This window comes from Numenius arquata, chromosome 6 (assembly GCF_964106895.1).
Source record: "Numenius arquata chromosome 6, bNumArq3.hap1.1, whole genome shotgun sequence".
In the NCBI taxonomy this organism is placed as follows: Eukaryota; Metazoa; Chordata; class Aves; order Charadriiformes; family Scolopacidae; genus Numenius; species Numenius arquata.
Genome location: NC_133581.1, coordinates 67,001,033 through 67,020,640, shown reverse-complemented (window position 1 = coordinate 67,020,640; position 19,608 = coordinate 67,001,033). Strand labels below are relative to the sequence as shown.

The following is a 19,608-nucleotide window of genomic DNA, read 5'->3' as shown; positions in this document are numbered from 1 at the left end:
ATGCTTTTTGGGTTAACCTGGGGTTTAAGGAGCCCCCTTGGCTCCCAACCTCCCTCCCCATCGTGTGCTTATCAAAATAATTGGAGATAATTTCCCCCCCTCCCCCCTCCCCCCTCATCCCAGCCACCGGCTCGTGGCTGCCAGACGGCTACTGCTCTTCCTCCCTGAGGCTGAGTCACCCCGGGGGGGGGGGGGGGGCGCGCTGTGGACACCCACGGGCTGGCTCTTCCTTTGGGGTTGGGGTTTGTTTTGTTTTTTAAGTTGTTTTACTTTTTCATTTACAGGGTGAACCGCAGCCGGGTTCCTCTGCATCAGCAGAACAAACCTCCCCCTCTTCAGCCCCGCTGCTGCGGGAACTGGGGGAACCTGCGCTTGCCAAGACCCTCCTCATCCTCCATTGGGGGCTTTAACGCCCAAACACCCCCAAACTCGCCCGGCCTCACACACCTCTCCCCAGCACGTCGCTGGAAACCCTGGGGAGACCCACCACCTCCTGGTTGCCCCTTGACTCAGCGTCATCCCACCAGCCATGTCCGATGACTCCGGGAGGAGCCGGAGGGCAAACACCTTTGGTCCTTGTCCTCGCTGCCACCTGTCCCCGGGGGTGGCTCATTGTCCCCCTCCCGCAGGCTCCAGCTCCCACCACCTCCCTCCCCAAACCATCTTGATGTGCTCCTCATGCTTCCTCCTCACGCCCGTGTCCATCCTTGCCGTGGGGCAGTTCCCATCCGTGCCGGCCAGCTCTGTTTTATCTGATGTTTCTCCAGATTTTAGGTAAACCACAGATATATATATTTTTTTTTTTCAAATCTCCCTGCCCCCTTCCCTCCCACAGCTCATTTTTTTCAGACGCATCTTTTCATCCCAGGAGAAAGATCCTAGAAAATGTGGTGGCCTCCTCTGGATCCCCTCGAAGCCCCCCGTGACCCTCCTCGCTGCTCCCCGCTTCTCACCCAGCTTCTCCCGGCTCCCGTCCTTGGGGGTGGGGGGGTGGGACACAACAGGGAAAAGGGCTGAGGTCAAAAAAAAACAGGCTCTGCCCTTCCCATGCCCCTTCCCCGACCTCCTCTGCTTCTCTGCTCCGTGTTTCCTGCCGTATCAGCTGCAAAACCGGGCCCCGATTGAGCGAAGCCCTGCAGAGGTGGCTGGGGATGGATGGATGCTGGGGGACGATGGATGCTGGGGGGCGATGGATGGATAGATGCTGGGGGGGGATGGATGCTGGGAGGGGGATGGATGGATGGATGCTCGGGGGATGGATGGGTGGGGGATGGATGGATGCTGGGGGGATGAATAGATGCTGGGGGGGGCGATGGATGCTGGGGGGGATGGATGGATGCTGGGGGGGGGATGGATGGATGGATGCTCAGGGGATGGATGGATGCTGGGGGGGATGGATGCTGGGGGGCGATGGATAGATGCTGGGGGGGATGGATGCTGGGGGGGGATGGATGGATGGATGCTCGGGGGATGGATGGGTGGGGGATGGATGGATGCTGGGGGGATGAATAGATGCTGGGGGGGGTGATGGATGCTGGGGGGGATGGATGGATGGATGCTAAGGGGGATGGATGGATGGATGCAGGGGGGCGATGGATAGATGCTGGGGGGATGGATGGATGCTGGGGGGGATGGATGGATGTATCTTCTACCCCCACTGTTCCTCTCCTCGATCCTGCATAACTTCAGGCTGTGAAATAGGAAGTAAACACTTTTCAGTGAGCCCTCCCCATCCCACGCCCAGCTTGGGTGCGATTCCAGGCCAGGCAGGCTTTTATTGCCCTGCCTCATCCAGCCGAAATCCCATTCCCTGCCTCCCGGGGCTGTCGGGACTTACCAGCACCCAAAAAAACCCAATCCCACGGGTGTGGGGCAGGGCTGGGAGCATCCCCGTCACGTCCCGAGCACACCTCTGCCCTGGCCACGGTCCCATCTGGGGTGGGACCAAGGAGTGGGAGGAAAGTCCCCCCCGCATCCCGGGCTGCACCCCCAGCAGCGTGGCCAGCAGGGAGAGGGGGGGGATTCTGCCCCTCTGCTCCGCTCTGGGGAGACCCCCCCCAGTGCTGCCTCCAGCTCTGGGGCCACCAACAGCAGAAGGACACGGAGCTGTTGGAGCGGGGCCGGAGGAGGCCACGGAGATGGTGGGAGGGCTGGAGCCCCTCTGCTGTGAGGACAGGCTGAGAGAGTTGGGGCAGCGCAGTTAAACCACAAAGAAAAGCTGAATATTAAATAAAAGATTCGACTTTTATTTAAAATAAAATGCATTTGTACATAGTCTTGAAACCAGAGACTACAGGAACGCAACACTGGTTATTCCCCGGAATTAGGCGGGGCAGGAGGTCGCTCCTCGTTAGCGTTAACGCTGAGGTTAACGAAGGACCGGGGAGACCCCGGCCCCAAGTATCAGTTCTGGAGGGTGTCGTGGCTCTGAAATCCCATTTAACTTAAGATAAAAATTTACTGGACTGAAATCGAGGGGTTTTTTTGGGGTTTTTTTTTCGTTTTGTTTCTTGGTTACTCCCCGTAGCCCTTTACAGGCATCCTATAGTTAATGCTGATACACCAGATCTATGCAATATTCTAGCTGGCTTGTGAGACTAGTTAAAAAAAACTGTACAATTTTATAAAATTTGTGGTTTTTTTTTTTTTTTTTTTACATTAGTTACACAAAACCTATTACTTCATAGACCTTTTACTTCATATTGTAATGAAAAAGTTTGCATATCATAGGCAGAACAGTGACTATGCTGGTGAATACTAAAAGTGTCATAATACAATACGGTGTAAAAATAAAATAAAATTAAAAAAAACCAAACCAAAACAAAAAAAAAAAAAACAAAACAAAAAAAATCAATGAACAAACGAACGAACGAATGAAAAAAAAAAAAAAAAAAGACAATATAAATGATTATCAAAAGGCAAGTTAACGAATAAAACCGAGCTCTAACGGACTAACAGAAGGATGAGCTGTCTCCAAAGTCAGGTCCGGCAGCTGCAGCGGCCCCAACCTCCCCCCCCCCCCCCCGGTGCACGTAGTGTGAGAAAAGAGAGATGGGAATTCTACTTGGACTTCAAAAGAGGTCAAATGTACAGAATAAAAACCACCGAAAAAGAAAAAAAAAAAAAAAAAAAAGGAAAAAAAAAACCAAACCCAAAAAACCCAACCAACCCACTCATGCGTTAAACATGATAAATAGACTTCATATAGGGTAAGCCCCGGCGGGCTTTAGGAGGAGATGGCTTAGAGTTCTCTTCGAAAATCGGCCGGTTTAAAAGTCAGTCAAATCTTATTCCTGATCTGCCCATCGGATTCTGGATCCCAAGGGCCGGGCGAGCGGCAGGAACACCCGACCCGGCCACGGGCTTGTTATAGCAAATTAAGAGAAGTGCTCATTAGTGCACACAGATTAACTGGTCTGGTAATGCAAAAAAAATGTCATCGTATTTTTAAAAAAAAAAAAAAAAAAAAAAAAAAAAAAAAGATACATTTCAAGCTTACTTTATTAAGCAGCATATTTCAAAAGGACAGCTTTTTAAAGTTAAATATTAATATGGCCGTGGGGTTTCCTCTGGGTGCGCAGGAGGTGGGGGCCTCACACCCAACCGCTGGTCAGTTTGTAGAACATCTCCTCGTCCAAGCTCTCGTTCTGGTCCTTGGCCCGCGTCGACAGGAAGATGTAGCCGCCGATGAACTCGTGAACCACTTTGCAATCCACCTCCGTGCAAATGAAGGACACCCGCACGTCGTCCGCGAACTCCACCGTCACCTGGAGGGGGCAAACACAGCGGGGTTACCTCCACCGGGACAGGGGGGGTTTCCACCGACACCCCCCCTCCCTTCCCCTTTTTACCCGATTTCTCTTTTCTCTTAACCCAAACGCCTTTTATTTTTCCCGTGGCCCAAGCAAAAACCAGGGATTCAAACGATGACTCGGACTCCATGATCCCGTCCCTTCCGGCTTGAGACATTCCATGACACCAGGATTATCGTGTGAATGTTTAGATGGAGCAATACCTTTCATGGCTTTTTGATTCTTTTCTTGAATTTTCTATTCTTCCTCTCTCTCTCCCTCTCTCTCTATTTATTTAAATTATCATTACACCTTTTATTCTCCCTTCCCTCAGCGATAACTGTGTTTGCTCTCGGCGGTGACACGTGGCCGCATCCTCTTCGCTCCAAACGGAACGGAGAAACCTGTCGAGGGCTGGGATTTCTTTCCAGTTTTCCTGAATTTCTTTCCACTCACTCTGGTTTTATAAGTGGAAGTTTGGTGCTAGAAATCGCTTTATAGGGACTGGAGAAGCTCATTTTGGCGTGACTGAAGGGACTGCCCCTTATTTTATCATCGCCCCCTCCGCCCCCCCAGCAGCGACAGCTCCGGGGGGAGGGAGGGGGATTCCCAGCACAGTATCCGAGCTCAATAATTGGGATATTGGGGCTTGCAACTGGGTCAAAACAAAGGCTCTCAGGCAGAGGGGAAGCTGAATAATTTCGCCAGCAGCTCTTAACGAGCCGCCAAACCCCCGGAGAACAGCCCTTCCCGATCCCGGGCAGTTTTCCGCAGGTTTTTGGGCTGAAAAGGAGCATAAAAACCCTTGTGCATCCAAACGCGACGGTTGGGTAAAAGCCCATCGCGGAGCCCGGTGAAGGGTCTGCTGTTGCTTTTCATTACTTGGATGAAAGTCTGAGCTGTCCTGCAAATAAAATGGATTTTCGGATGGGGAAGAGCATTCATGTTAGTGGGTAGGATGAGGCCCGAGCAGCAGTTCCGAAGTTGGATTTTATTTAGCTGCCTTTGAGTGGGTGGTCAGAGACCGGAGAAAATCGTTATGCGTTAAGTGCGTAACCTGCTGCGTTAAAGATTCTTTTTTTTTAAAAATTTTTCTTCTTTTTAAGGGTCGTCCTGAACTCTCCCAGCAGTTAGGGCAAGCTCTGCTGGATCTCCAAGAAGGGTGAAAAAGGGAGGAGGAAAAACAACATTACATCAACGCTGCCGGATGGGACATGCTTTAAAAACCAGCGATGGGAAAACCGGATTTTTTTTTAAAAGCCAAATAACAAAGCCAACCTTAAAACCCCCCACCCCGAGAGCAGCGTCCATCTCAGGTGAGGGGAGCAGGAGAAGTGGCCACAGAATCACAGAATGCTATGGGGTTGGAAGGGACCTCTGGAGATCATCTAGTCCAACCCCCTGCCAGAGCAGGTCCACCCAGAGCAGGTTGCACAGGAACGTGTCCAGGTGGGGTTTGAATGTCTCCAGAGAAGGAGACTCCACCACCTCTCTGGGCAGCCTCTTCCAGGGCTCTGCCACCCTCACAGGAAAGAAGTTCCTCCTCATGTTTAGATGGAACTTTTTATGGTCAAGTTTGTGCCCGTTCCCTCTTGTCCTGTCACTGGGCACCACTGAAAAAAGACTGGCCCCATCCTCCTGACACCCATCCTTTAAGTATTTATAGGTGTTGATCAGATCCCCCCTCAGCCTTCTCTTCTCCAGACTAAAAAGACCCAAGTCCCTCAGCCTTTCCTCATAAGAGAGATGCTCCAGGCCCCTCATCCTCTTTGTAGCCCTCTGCTGGACCCTCTCCAGCAGTTCCCTGTCCTTCTTGAACTGGGGAGCCCAGAACTGGACACAGTGCTCCAGATGGGGCCTCCCCAGGGCAGAGCAGAGGGGGAGGATGACCTCCCTCCACCTGCTGGTCACACTCTTCCTGATGCACCCCAGGATGCCATCGGCCTTCTTGGCCACAAGGACACATCGCTGGCTCATGGGCATCCTGTTGTCCACCAAGGCTGAGATGGTTGGCCAAGGTGAGGAAACTCACCATTTTAATCTCCCAGTTGACATTCCACTGCTTCATGTTGCTGAAGCGCCAGGTTTTGACGGCGTCACCCGTGCTGGCGTCCATCCGGATGAGCCGGTTGTAGGCGATGCCGATCAGCTCCTCCTTCTTGCCCCCCTGGAACCTGCAGACAGGGGCAAGGGATGAATAAATGCACGATAAATTCAGCGTACAAAATCGGTTTTGTAAGTCGATGCGATTAATGCTTTTAATTTCAGAGGCAGCGCAGCATCCCCAGCGAAGGACGCGCCGCGTATTTAATGTATCCCACGGATTTATTGATGAAATTCCCCCTTTTCTTCAGAGCCACCGACCTTGCGATGAAATGCGTGATGCCGAACTCCGGCAGCGACTGCCAGGCTTGAATGAACCGCATCTTGGCCTCGATGAGACTCATCTGAGCCACGTTCTGGTGGGCTTCCAGGATGCGGGCGGTGATCTGCGGGCGGCCAGAGACACCGGCGTTAGGCGAGGGTGGGGGGGCTCCTTAGGGGCACCAAGGACCGTCACGCGAACGGGAGTTAACGACTCGGGAGGGATTTGGGATGGAAACAACGCCGATAATGGGTAATTTCTACCCCGAGGATGTGTTTCAGCTACCACCGCTCAAAGGCTGAGGGACGTGGAGCTCCTTTGGCTCCGTATCTCCAGACACGTAAGAGCAAATATAGATGGGGGCTGTCTGGAGGCCAAGAGCCGCTCAGGCTCGTTTGGGTTTAAAGGCGCAGGATGTGAGCAAACCACGGGGCGAATTTCTGGTGTAGAGTTTCCAGTTTCGCAGCAAAAAACCACCGGGGACTACGAGAAAAACCAAAGAGGGCCCGAGTTCCTGCAGGGCGGGGGGTGGGGGGGTGGATTTGGTTAGTCTGTTCGTTGCTGCTCTCTAAACCAAAGGGGGCTCTAGACTACTTTAGGTTTTGCATCTTAAATTTAGCTTAATTTTATCGTTGCTGTCACTTACCAAGTCTCTTACATAGCCTGGCTGTAGATGGCAAGGCGAAAACGAAAAAAAAAAAAAAAAAGAAAAAGAAAAGGAGGCAGAAAGAAAAAAAAAGCAATCAGAAATATGGCAACAAAGCAAAGAAAAAAAGTGTAAATTAACTGCAAACCAAAGTTCAAGCAAAAAAAAAAAAAACCAAAAAAAAATCCACATGCACAATTTCTCAGGCAGAAAAGCAGCCAAAGTGACCCTAGGGACGGAGAGGGGACGAGCGGGCAGAGATTCGGCCCCGGGCACCGGCGCGGTCCCGGCTGGTTGCCATCACGGAGAGATGGTTTGGGTCCTGGGGATGGCTTTGGTCCTGCTGGTGGATGAAGGGGAGGGAGAAGCTGCCGGCTCCGAGGAGAATTAGTGCCCTCACGCTCCTCTCCACGCCCCAGCGCAAACTCAAGCCCATTTACTCGCAGAGGAAGCTCAACAGGAGGCTCAAAAGCTCTTAGCTCAATAGATCCTTTTTATTTCTCAGCCTGGAGAAGAGAAGGCTCCGGGGAGACCTTAGAGCCCCTTCCAGTCCCTAAAGGGGCTCCAGTGAAGTTGGGAGGGACTCTTGATCATAAAGGGGAGCCATAGGAGGAGGGGGAACGGATTTAAACTGAAAGAGGGGAGATTGAGATGAGATCTGGGGAAGGAATTCTTCGCTGTGAGGGTGGTGAGAGCCTGGCCCAGGTTGCCCAGAGAAGCTGTGGCTGCCCCATCCCTGGAGGGGTTCAAGGCCAGGCTGGATGGGGCTTGGAGCAACCTGGTCTGGTGGGAGGTGTCCCTGCCCAGGGCAGGGGGGTGGAACTCACTGATTTTTAAGGTCCCTTCCAACCCGAACCATTTGATGATTCTATGAAATTCAGGGGATGTTGCTCGGGGTAAGAAGCGGCTGGAGAACAACATCAGCCGGGCTTCCTGGGGATGCATCTGCCCCTGCAAAGGCGGCTGGAGGCCGCTCTGACACCGAACCCCATCGAGGCACCCGAGAGCTGTGAAAACGCTGATTTTAGGTTGGGTTTCTTTTTTTTGCATTTACAATTTGGAGCTCCCGAAACCCAACCTATGGCTGCTGCAAGGGCACATGGAGACAAACACCACCCGAGCAGCTCCCGGGCTGCTGTGGGACCAAGAGCATCTATAAATCCTCCAGCAAGGCCCACTGCCAATTCCCATTTCGGCGCCGTTTGTGGGCTGCACAACCTCCTCCTCCTTCTCTTCCTCCTCCTCCTCCTCCTCCCAGTGCCAGGGCGCGGAGGGACCCTCGTGGCTGAATTCCTTGCATTCCCGCGGCCTCCGTCCCTCGCAAACATCCTCCGCTGCTGCAAGCTCTGCCTCTGGCCATCAAGGAAAAGCCAAAATCTGCTCTTTAGCTGATGTCCACCCAGGCACCGTGGCCGCTAGCCTGGCTTGGAGCAGGGCGAGGGCTCGTGCCCACCCCTGTGGTTCGAGGGAAGTTATTTTCCTAACGAGGGTACCTGCACGGTAAGCAAGTTCTGCGAGCTAATATTTTTCCAGGTGCCTCCATTTTACCGAGTTCAAGCCTAGAAGGTATTATATATATATGTTAAAGCGGTATATTTATGCAGCCTCTCCTCCATCCAAGTGGATATAAAGGCTTATTCAGGAGAATAATAAGGGCTATATAAAATATGACTCCGCTGCCAGGAAATCATCGTGCCGTGCCAATAAAAAGTTATATTTTTCCTGCCTCTCTGACTTGCAGCCTTCTTCTGGGTTTTGAGAAACCGGACCCAGCCGCAGCCAGCCCGAAGGCTGCGGAGCTACAGCTGAACGATGAAGTCACCCGAAAGGCCACGGGGCAATGCCTTCCCTTATTTTTTTGCCGCTGTCCTGACATATAACGCCTTTCAGAAAGTCATGCGTTTTATTTCCAGTGCGGAACAGTTCAGCCCTGTCATGCAGGGACCCGAATGGAGCGCGGGGCTGGGGCAGGGGGGGGTTGTTCAAGCGCAAGTCACGGCAACTCAGAATGAAGCAGTGTCTCGAGGACTGGCATTTGGAAGTGGTGGAAAAGCAAAGAGAGAAATACGCAAACCGAATTAAGAGCCAAGTGTGCGGATAAAGCACTGCAAGCAACTGCCACTCCGCTGATCCTGAGGATTTCTGCAGGGATTCCGGGCAAGGGAAGGGGTTTTAATCCCAGCACCGAGGACCGAGTTTGTCTCTTTGCTTCTACGTCTGCACGGGGAGAGATTACCCGTGCTTTGCTGTCCCCGTCGCTCGGTATCAGCAGGGCCAAAAACCCATTCCCCTGTTTTAAACCATTCCCTTTATTTTTAAAATAAATATAAATAAATTCAAAACGTATTTGAAGGACGTGGTTCCCCGCTGACGAGGCTGTGTACATGCACCGTGGCGTGCTATGTATGGCGTAATGAAGGTTGCGGGTGCCATCCCCAGGTGCTGGATCGAAACCACACGTTTCAGTCGGCGTTTCGTTTTAGTAATAACATTTTGGCAGCCGCGAGTAAAGTGACAACATCCAAAAACCACACAGTGTTAAAACGCCGGCCACCGCCGGAACGGGTGCAGGGTCAGCCCGGTTCCACACCAACACCAACACCGCGCCGGGGGAGCGGGCCAGCACGTACCTGCTTGTTCTTGTACTTTTTCAGGTAGCGAGGAGAAACCAGGCACTCGGGGTTAATGTCGGTATTGATCTGTTCGGGGATCAGCTGCGGGTCTGGGTTCAAATGCTGCATTTTCAGGAAGGAGAGGATGTTCTGCACTTCCATGCCGTAGGAGCTGTCGGCCATCGTCTTGCCCTTGGAGGCCAGGCGGCAGGCGGCCATCCAGCTGGCGTACTGTGTCTCCTGCCCCCGAAACGGAGGGTCAGAGCGGTGGGGGTGCCACCTTCCCCCCTCCCAAATAAAACTCCAGGGAGCCTGTTCAAGGCCAGGCTGGATGGGGCTTTGAGCAACCTGGTCTAGTGAGAGGTGGGGTTGAAACTTGATGATCTTTAAGGTCCCTTCCAACTCTAACCATTCACTGAATTTCACTGAATTTCACTGAATTTTTTTAGAGTTGGAAGGGACCATATAGATCATCTAGTCCAACTCCCCTGCTGAAGCATGATTGCTTAGAGAATGCTACTCAGGACTGCAATCATTCCATGATTCTATTTTCCTCCCAGCCCCAGGAGACTCAAGCACAGGCAGAGAGGGGCAGAAACCCAGCCAATGTGCAATGTACAACTGTGGGACAAAGCTAAGGAAGAGCAGGGGCTGATTTTTCTACTCCAAATTCACACGTGGGCTCTGAACATCAAGATCAGCCACAGGTGATTGCATTCGAGGACAGGCTAGAGTTGGGGGGGTTCAGCCTGGAGAAGAGAAGGCTCCGGGGAGACCTTAGAGCCCCTTCCAGTCCCTCAAGGGGCTCCAGGAGAGATGGGGAGGGACTCTTGATCAGGGAGGGGAGCCATTGGACAAGGGGGAAGGGTTTGACACTGAAAGAGGGGAGATTGAGATGAGATCTCAGGAAGAACGTCTTTGCTGTGAGGGTGGTGGGACCCTGGCCCAAGTTGCCCAGAGAAGCTGTGGCTGCCCCATCCCCGGAGGGGTTCAAGGCCAGGCTGGATGGGGCTTTGAGCAACCTGGTCTGGTGGGAGGTGTCCCTGCCCAGGGCAGGGGGTTGGATGGTCTTTAAGGTCCCTTCCAACCCAAACCATTCCATGATTCTATGATTCATGGCACATCCAAGCGTGAGCTGATGGTGGGCAAAGGGCAAAGAGGGGTCCGGACCAAGAGATAAACTTACATTATCGCAGCGAAGCCAGATTTCATTCATTCCCTCCGCCACCGGAATCAGAAGTTTGATGTTAAACTTCTGACCAGAGATGTTCACGTCAGGCGTAACTTCACATCCTGCAACGAGGGAGTCAGTGTTTAACGGGGGTGTGAAGAACTGCACTTTAAAAAGGGGGAAAAAAGTACAAAAGAGGAAAAGATGAAGCAAAACACTCCAACTAAAGGGTGTCCAACAGCATCTAAGTGCTGCAAAGGTTGTATGCCACATCTCTGAAGGGATGAATGCTCTACATAGCGGGAACAAAAACTGAGGGAGATGTCTCCTTTTCCAAGTGACAGGAAAAAGGGGGGGAAAAAAGCAAGACCTGATCTGAAAGCAACAGAAGATTCATCTCCCAGATCCTGCCTGGCCTCGCGAATGGACCCGATGGCTGAAAAATGCCCCGTGTCCCTGAAATTTTCATGAGAGGGTAGGAAAAGGTGGCCGGATGGGTGCTGGCTCTCACCCTGAAACCCCTATCCGTTATTTTGGCTGGGCTATAGCGAGTGGCGAGGTACGAGCATCCCGCTTTCCATGTCTGGAGAGAACTACAAGTGGTTCTACAAACACCAGGGGGTGATGAACAGATCCAGCCGACTCAGCCCGGGCGCCGCTTCAACGCCGCCTCCGAGATTTTTTCAAAGTGCCGTCACAGCAGATATGACAAAAGCTCCCAAAAAGGTCCCGCGGGCCGGGCTTCGCTCTGCCTGCAAGGCCCGAGGTCGTTTGGCATCTGCTCCTGCCTCCACTGGGGGAAAAAAAAAAGAGAGCTCTCCGCTGTTTGGTGGCTGCCGGAGCAGGAATGTTTAACTTAAGAAAAGCCAGCGACCGTAGGAATTTAAAAACTCCTGTGCAAGGCGCGCGGGGAGGGCTCGAGTGCGGCTGCTCACAACCAGCACCAGGGAGAGGAGGGAAAAAGTGTCAAGGCAGCCAATTATTGGAATAAAATGCAACGGCGCTGATGCTTCTCGGCACTGGTGAGGCCCCACCTCGAGGGCTGTGTCCAGTTTTGGGTCCCTCACGACCAGAAGGACATTGAGGGGCTGGAGCGGGTCCAGAGAAGGGCAACAGAGCTGGTGAGGGGTCTGGAGCACAAGTCTCATGAGGAGATGCTGAGGGAGCTGGGGGTGTTCAGCCTGGAGAAAAGGAGGCTGAGGGGAGACCTTCTCGCTCTCTACTACTCCCTGAAAGGAGGGTGTAGCCAGGGGGGGTCGGTCTCTTCTCCCAAGGAACAGGCGATGGGACAAGAGGAAACGGCCTCAAGTTGCACCAGGGGAGGCTCAGATTGGATATTAGGAAAAATTTCTTCACCAAAAGGGTTATCAAACACTGGAACAGGCTGCTCTGGGAAGTGGTGGAGTCCCCATCCCTGGAGGTATTTAAAAGCCGGGCAGACGTGGTGCTGAGGGACATGGGTTAGTGGTGGTTTTGTCAGTGTTGGGTTGATGGTTGGACTCGATGATCTGAAAGGTCCCTTCCAACCTCGACAATTCTATGATTCTCTTACCTCTCAGGTTCATCTGGTGTGCAGGAGTCCCGTTGGATTCCTCTTTGCTTTTATAGCAGGAAATGGAGGTATCTTTGAAGGTGCACCAATAGGGCTTGTAGCCTTTCAACGTCAGCTTCTTGGGCCTGCAAGACAGGTTGAGGGACGTTATGTTTGGTTTAAGCTCCTAAACCAAGCTACTGCACTGGGGAAACTCATTTCACCCTTGAGAACCTGGTGTCAGCAGCCTGGGATATGGCCACCTCTGGGACAGTCCCTGCCTGGGAGCTCGGTCCCCACTCACCATCCGTTCACTACAATGTTGGGCCAAGAAATCGAGCTACAATTGCAATTTGGGACTCTTCAATCCCATGGAGGCCCCACTGATTTGGGGCAAGGTGGGGGCAGCTGGAGAACTGTATTACAAAAATAAGACATGTCCATGAACCGCTGCAATACACACCTCTTCACCTGCTGCATTAAACTGGAACCTCTTTGATCAAGCTCTGAAAGGAAGAGGTACTTCTAAAAGACTTCTTGGTCAAGCACATGCATGAGTAGCTTGCTTTCTTTTTAAATACTTTTTCTTTTCTATGGAAAACATGGATTTTGCTTGACTCTGCAGAAGAATCACAGAATCATAGAATGGTTTGGGATGGAAGGGACCTTAAAGATCATCCAGGGACACCTCCCACCAGACCAGGTTGCTCAAAGCCCCGTCCAACCTGGTCTTGAACCCCTCCAGGGATGGGGCAGCCACAGCTTCTCTGAAGAACTGATGCTGCAAGCCTGCAGCAAAGCAAGATGGCCACCAGACTCACCCTACCATGAGCCCAGGACCTTTGTGGAGCTGAAAGTTTATGAATTCCTTAACCCTCTCCCTAATTTCTAAACCTTATCCAAAGGCTGCACCCGCAGCCTCTCACTGCAATGCGTTTCTCACATCTCCATCCCTGAAATAGCTGCTCAACCCTCATCTGTAGGGATCAAGTGTATGATGGCCCCCACTGCTCGTCCTCCAGGCTCTGAATTTTCATTTCCAAGCAAACGCGTGCTGGGGGCTGCTCCAGGAAATTTGGGAGATGGGGGAGAAACATGGTGTCTGCCTGAACCTCACTGCTCCCACACCTCTGATGGGCATCTGAGCTCACGGCATCTGCCACCTCCTCCTGCCTTGCCTGGTTTTCCTCCTCCTAAAGCCCTGGCACACACAGCCCTGCCCTGTGAAAACTTTACAACCACAATTTCCCTCGAAAGCCACCTCCCACTGCAGGAGAAGTCACCAGCCTCCGGCCAAGCCATCCTACACGTGCAGGTTTTTCCATCCTCTGCTTTGCATCCTTCTCTAAAGATGTTTTAATGTGGTTTTACTGCCTTGAGCTTTTTTTGGGGGGAACTCCTTTAAATTGCAGGCAGGGGATTTTGGCTGGCACGGGCAGTAACCTGGCTGGTAGGGGCAAGAAAAACATCCCATGTATAAGGACACATATCTAGGACTTATATATAAGGCATAGTGGGTACATATATCGCAGCTCCTCCCCACTGAAGTGTGACAAGAGGCACATCTAAAGCTGGGCCAGCTCCTCACGTCATTTAGTTGGCTTTCTGGCAGTAAAATACCTCCTAGCCCTCATTTTTAGGAAAAAAATGGCAATTCCGTGCTTCCCCACCGCGGCAGGACAGCCTCAAACCCCAACCCCGGCGTTCGGGCGAGGGGGGGGGAACCAGCAGCTTCTCACCGCTCCATCTCCTGCCCCACCGACTGGCCCATCCAATTTGCAAGCAATTAGCTCCCCGAGCCGTGCCTAATTTTATTGGGGAATAAGGACATCAAAGGAAAGAGCAAGGTTTGTTGTTTGTTTGTTTGTTTGTTTGTTCAAGGGGCGAAAAAAACACAGGGCACAGGCTGCAGCCCCGAAACTTCGCCCCAATTAAGACAGACCCAGACGAACACGGAGACCTTATTAATTTGCCTTCGGAGAGGGAGAAAAGAGTTTTTCAGAACAGAAGCGGCAGGTTCTGGCTCCAGAACTGAACGATTAATAAAATAAAAGGTTGTTCCAGAGCTATTTCGCTGCCTACAGCTTTTCTTCTGCATCCTATAGCTACGCTGTGAAATCTCATCATTATTTCCAGAACTTTCACTGTAACCCTCGGCCGCAGCAGGCAATAAATTGCAAAAGATGGTCGCGGCTGCCAAAACGTTACTTAAAAGTCCAGACGCTGCCGTTCCCGGTTTCCACACAACCAGCGTCCAAGTCAAAGCAAAATAAAATAAAAAAAACCACCTCTAAATCCTGAGTGAGCTGGAAGAGGAGCAGAGTCAGCTTAACCTGCTCCTCTTGGCAAGGAGAGGGCAGACAGACCAGCATCCCGACTGTTTATAATTCATCCGGCCTCTTGCGAACTGGGAGAAGTATTTGAGCAAGGATTCTAGGTTTCACTCCTAATTTTAGGATGGCTTGATCACCTCCTGAGCATTAATTGCGTTTGAGAAATATCCCAGCACGTGCTGCTGGCTACGGGACGCAGCGAGCTCTCCCAGAGGGATGTGTTACCTGTCAGGGTGGCGATAGTGAGAAAATATCCTGGATTTTTATATTTAAGATCAACTTCAGCACGGAATGGGTTCTTTTGGAATAGCGTGAGATACTTAGGGACTGTACCACGCGTGAGATAAAGAAGTAAATTGATTTAATAGCAGGAGAGCGCAGATGCTCTGAGCTGCGGTATTACACAGCGATTGCTCAGTGGCTTTTTACGTGAGATAACGCAGCGGTGTGATCTTAAACCAGGAGATTAAAAAAAAAAAAAAAGGATATTTAGGCAGTAGGACTATTAATTATTCATAGACATTACCAGTTTCACAAGCACCTCTTCCCATCAGCACTTACTTGAAGACTTTAATGTAGTCGGCGAGCTCTGGGATGGAAGTGATGTCACCCTGAAAAGAAAAGAAGGCTCCTGAGAAAGTCCCATCTGCTTCACGGGAGAAGCGAACGGAGAAAAATCTATTGCACAGAAGTGCTGTTTGGAAACCAGAGGATAAGGTTTTATTTTTCTTTGAGGAATTCCTGCTGCCGCCGGAGCCAATTCCCACCCGCGAGGTCACCGGCGGTCACACCGGCTCCTGCTCGCACAGGGATTTGTCTCCTCCCTTAGTTTGAACTTACACTCCGAACAAAAGGAAAAGATGCTGCTCTGCAGCTCCAGGGAAGGGCTTTCTGACGCTCTGGAAAGGCTTTCCTCCCCCCAGTTTTTTTAATATTGAGTTTATCTTCACGTTTTGGATGAGCAATAATATCTACCGGGTGGCACTTTCAATTCCCACGAGCTCGAACTAAAGGGTTTTTCGAAGGGCAGAAAAAGCTGCTCCAGCAGCTTCTAGTAGCAAAACAGTTTACTTTCTGTCTGCAATGAGCAAATGCTGTTTATAGATACCACGGGGAAAAAAATGCAGAATCTAAACAAACAATCCAGTAATTGCCCATTATCCCGATTCAATTACTCGAATGCATCTGGAAATGGCTACTGCCTAACAACCCCTACGGAAAGGGATGGGGTTTTTTTTTTTTTGATGAATCATTGTCCTCTTCACTCCTATCCGGCAGGGAGTGTTCCTTAATACTGGGCTTCAAATCTGGTTTTGCAAAGAAATTATAAAAGATCACTTGGCGATTAAAATCCGTCATTATTTCCGTGGCACCGAAGCAGCGCTGCTCGTCCCTGCGGCGACTGGTCAATATTATAAATCCCTGTCGTAATTAACGCTGGTAAATCAGGGCTAAGTAGGGATTTCAACTTCAAACAGAGCCTTCGTAAACGCTTAAAAAAAAATTATATGAAGTGTAAGACTGGAAAATTTCAGGGGTTTTAGGGTTTGAAAAGAACTTAAAACGTAACTCAGAGATGGTATAAATGTGCAAAGCGCCTGGAAAAGCTGGGCTTTGCCAAGTCACACCAAACCTACTCCCTTTTTCTGCAGTTTAGTTTTTGGGCTTTACATTTTTAGAGGTGGAAAACCACTGTTAAAACAGCATATCAGTAAAAAAAAAAAAAAATAATGAAACCCTCTGAAATCCAGTCACAGCCCGCTCCAGGCTGAAATCCAGTCTAATAAAAATAAGGTTTCCTAAGTGTAAGTTATTTCTGAAAATCGCAGCAGCTGTTTTAAGTACTGTCCAACTTTGCCATGAATTAGAAACACTGGAAGAGAAACCTCAGTGTGAAGAATTCAGTATTTTGGAAAGTCAGTAGCGAGAACAGAGACCAAAATAATGTAAATTTAGTTTTCCATTATTTCACCAGGAAGGTGGCTTGGTGTAGGAGGGGCTTTCAGTAAAACCCCGGCTCCTCTGGGATTTCTCCAGCACTATTTGGTCTTATGGTCCCAGCAGGAAAAAAAAAAAAGGAATATTGCACTTGACTTCTGCAGGGCTGGGAATGTGGGATGGGCTGAGCACTCCCTGTTAAATTAGCTGTAAAACGCCCAAAAAATAGAAGGTGGTCTTACAGCTTAAATGAAGCTTTTGGTTCAAAACCTGCATGTGCTCAAAGAGGTTTTTATGCTGCTTTGGGCTCAGAGAAGAGCTCGGTGTTGGCCCGTGATGGACTCTGCCCAGGGCCCCCTCCCACCAGAACTACCCCTCAGTATTTTAAAAAAATATTATTTTTAAGAAAACATGACTGGGGTCTGCATTGCTCCACTGGGCTCTGGGCAACCTTCTCATGCTATAAAAGCAGAAGTAGAAAAAAAGGGAGAGGAAGGAAATAAAGAAGGTGGGATGCCTGGAAAAATTCCCATCTTGGGGTGATTATTCCTGCCTCGTGCGAGGTGAGACGAAGGGGGACGCCCAAGCCACCTTGTCACCGCAAGCCCGCAACCCTTACCAGGATCGTCGACGTTTTGCCACCCTCCAAAGTAATTTCCAGATCCGAGAGCGCAGCATCCACCTCATCCACCTCCTTGTCGCTGTTGTTGAGGTGGTTTTCCGAGGACATGATGGACAGCTTATTGATGTGGTACTGAAAGGCAAGGCACAGCATTTCAACTGGGATGCTCCTGCCAGATGCCGTGGGCTTGTCACAACACAGTCACCACTCTTGGGAAGCAGAGTGGAAAACCGGAGCTCTAGAGGAGCAGAGCCTGGTAAGCGCTCAGACCTGAGTGCAGTTGAGTCAGGAATGATCGGCTTGGTTCTTTTCAGCCCAAGGAGTCAGCGGTACAAACCCTGAAGAACCGCTCTGGTCCCCGCGGGGCAGAGTTGCTCTTTTCACAGCATTACAGAGTGGTTGAGGATGGAAGGAACCTCTGAAGATCACCTGGTCCTACCCACTGTTCAAGCAGGGCCACCTACAGCCATTGCCCAGGACCATGTCCAGGCGGCTTTTGAGTATCTCCAAGGATGGAGACTCCACAACCTCTCTGGGCAACCTCTGCCAGTGCTCAGTCACCCTCACAGTAAAAAAGTGTTCCCTGATGTTCAGAGGGAACCTCCTGTGTTTCAGTCTGTGTCTCTGGTCCTGTCACTGGGCACCACTGAGAAGGTCCATCTCCTTTACAGCCTCCCATCAGGTATTTACATATATTAGTAAGATCTCCCTGAGCCTCCTCCAGGTTCAGCCTCCAGGCTGAACAGTTCCAGCTCCCTCAGCCTTTTCTCAAAGGGGACACGCTCCAGGATCTTCGTCATCCTCGTGGCCCTTCGCTGTACTCTCTCCAGTATGTCCATGTCCCCCTTGCACTGAGGAGCCCAGAACTGGACCCAGTACTCCAGGTGTGGCCTCATCAGTGCTGGGTAGAGGGGAAGGATGACCTCCCTCAACCTGTTGGCAGTGCTTTGCCCAATGCAGCCCAGGACACCATTCACCATTTTTGTCTAATGGGCACATTGCTGGCTCATGGTCAACCTGGTGTTCATCAACACCCCCAGAACCTTTTCTGCCAAGCTGCTTCCCAGCAGGGTGACCCCCAGCATATACTGGTGCATGGGGTTGTTCCTCCCCGGTGGTAGGACTTTGCACTTTCCCTTGTTGAACTTCATGAGGTTGGCCCGTTTCTTCAGCCTGTTGAGGTCCCTCTGGATGGCAGTACGACCCTCTGGCGTATCAGCCACACATCTGTTTTTAGCCCAGAAAACCAAAATGTCCATAAAATCTCACACGTTGGACCAAGCCCAACCCACTCTGGACTTCTCGGAGAGATAAACTTGAGTCTTTATATTTCTGTTTTTCACTCTTTTTTTCCTAGGAGGGGCCCTAGGGCCAGAGAGCCCTGCTCTTCATGGGGATATTTCTGCATCTTACGGCGATGAGGTGCGCCAGACCACACGTAGTAAATGGCCTGCCATCCATCTTGCAGAAGTCAATAGCAGGTGTAGCATTTACGCCAAATCACACCGAGTATTCCATAAAACAGATAAATAAATAGTTCTGGGAAAGCCACAGATTATCACCAGCTGTTTGGGGGGGCAGCGGGCCAGAAAGGCACAGTTCAGTAACCTACTGTACTTGCTGGGTTTTTTTAAGAAGGGCAAAATTAAAAGTTAAGATAGACGTAAACATGTTTGGTAAAAGAAGGCCAAGTTCCTTTTCACGAGCAGTAATCAGCAGCAAGTATTTAAATTACCTAATAAGCTCAAGAGAGGATTAGGAGATGGGAAACGATCCGGCTTCTACCAGCACGAGAAATCCAAGCTCCCACCGAAGATGAAGTGAGGCTTAAAACGCCAGTTACAGCAATTTCCCTTGTTATGTTAATCAATATTCATCAACAGAGAAATCTGCAAAGCTACAAACCCAAGTTTAACCCAAACCATAAGCGTCTCGGGCTATCTCCTACCTGCAGCGCCGCAAACATCATCATTTCTTCTTCCGTGCACTCGATCTCCTCCAGCAGAATGGCCCATTTGGACTGCTCGTACAGCTGGTTGATCCTGATTGCATCGTACTATGGCACAGCGCAATAAAAAAGAAACACGTTAAGGTTGTAAAATGTACGAGCCCGGTTCAAGACAAACCGCTTTTATCTTCTACTTCAGTACAACGAGACTGGAAAGCCTCTGCCACCGAAGCAGAGTGGCTCTAAGCGACCCTTAAAGCATCTCTAGCAACACCTGAACGTTAGCAAACCGGCGCGTGGGAGCGCCCAAAGCCAGGTTTGATGCCTGCAAGACCAATTTTCAACACAAAAGCCCATTAGAGATAGAGCATCCTTTGCTCAAGGCCTTTGCCTGCAAGACACAAGTGAAATAAAGAGCTCTGTACCTTTGGGTTCAGGTCAAAAAAGCTGTAGTACTTGAACCGGAGCAGCAAAGCCTCGTTTTCTTTCACCTCCTGCTCCATAAGAGATCGGGACGAATCCAGCCATCTGTAAATTGTCAACAGGGGATAACACACACAAAAAGCTCCAGCGAAGTCGTGGTGACGCTTTCAAGAATGCAACTTAAAACCAGATATTGGGTAAAAAAGAAAAAAAAAGGGAAGGGAAGGG

The 19,608-nt window shown here is 50.7% G+C and overlaps 1 protein-coding gene across 1 annotated transcript in view; it reads right to left on the bottom strand.

Annotated features, from left to right (window-relative positions):
• Positions 1-2,233: 2,233 nt before the first annotated feature.
• The window catches only part of FERMT2 (FERM domain containing kindlin 2), a 60,236-nt gene continuing 42,861 nt past the window's right edge, over positions 2,234-19,608 (bottom strand). The window contains 11 exon segments of the mRNA XM_074148419.1: positions 2,234-3,767; positions 5,824-5,965; positions 6,156-6,280; positions 6,803-6,823; positions 9,433-9,654; positions 10,601-10,707; positions 12,138-12,262; positions 15,011-15,060; positions 17,007-17,141; positions 18,958-19,065; positions 19,383-19,485. Of these exon segments, the coding sequence (XP_074004520.1) occupies positions 3,594-3,767; positions 5,824-5,965; positions 6,156-6,280; positions 6,803-6,823; positions 9,433-9,654; positions 10,601-10,707; positions 12,138-12,262; positions 15,011-15,060; positions 17,007-17,141; positions 18,958-19,065; positions 19,383-19,485 (1,312 nt within the window). The 3' untranslated portion in view covers positions 2,234-3,593.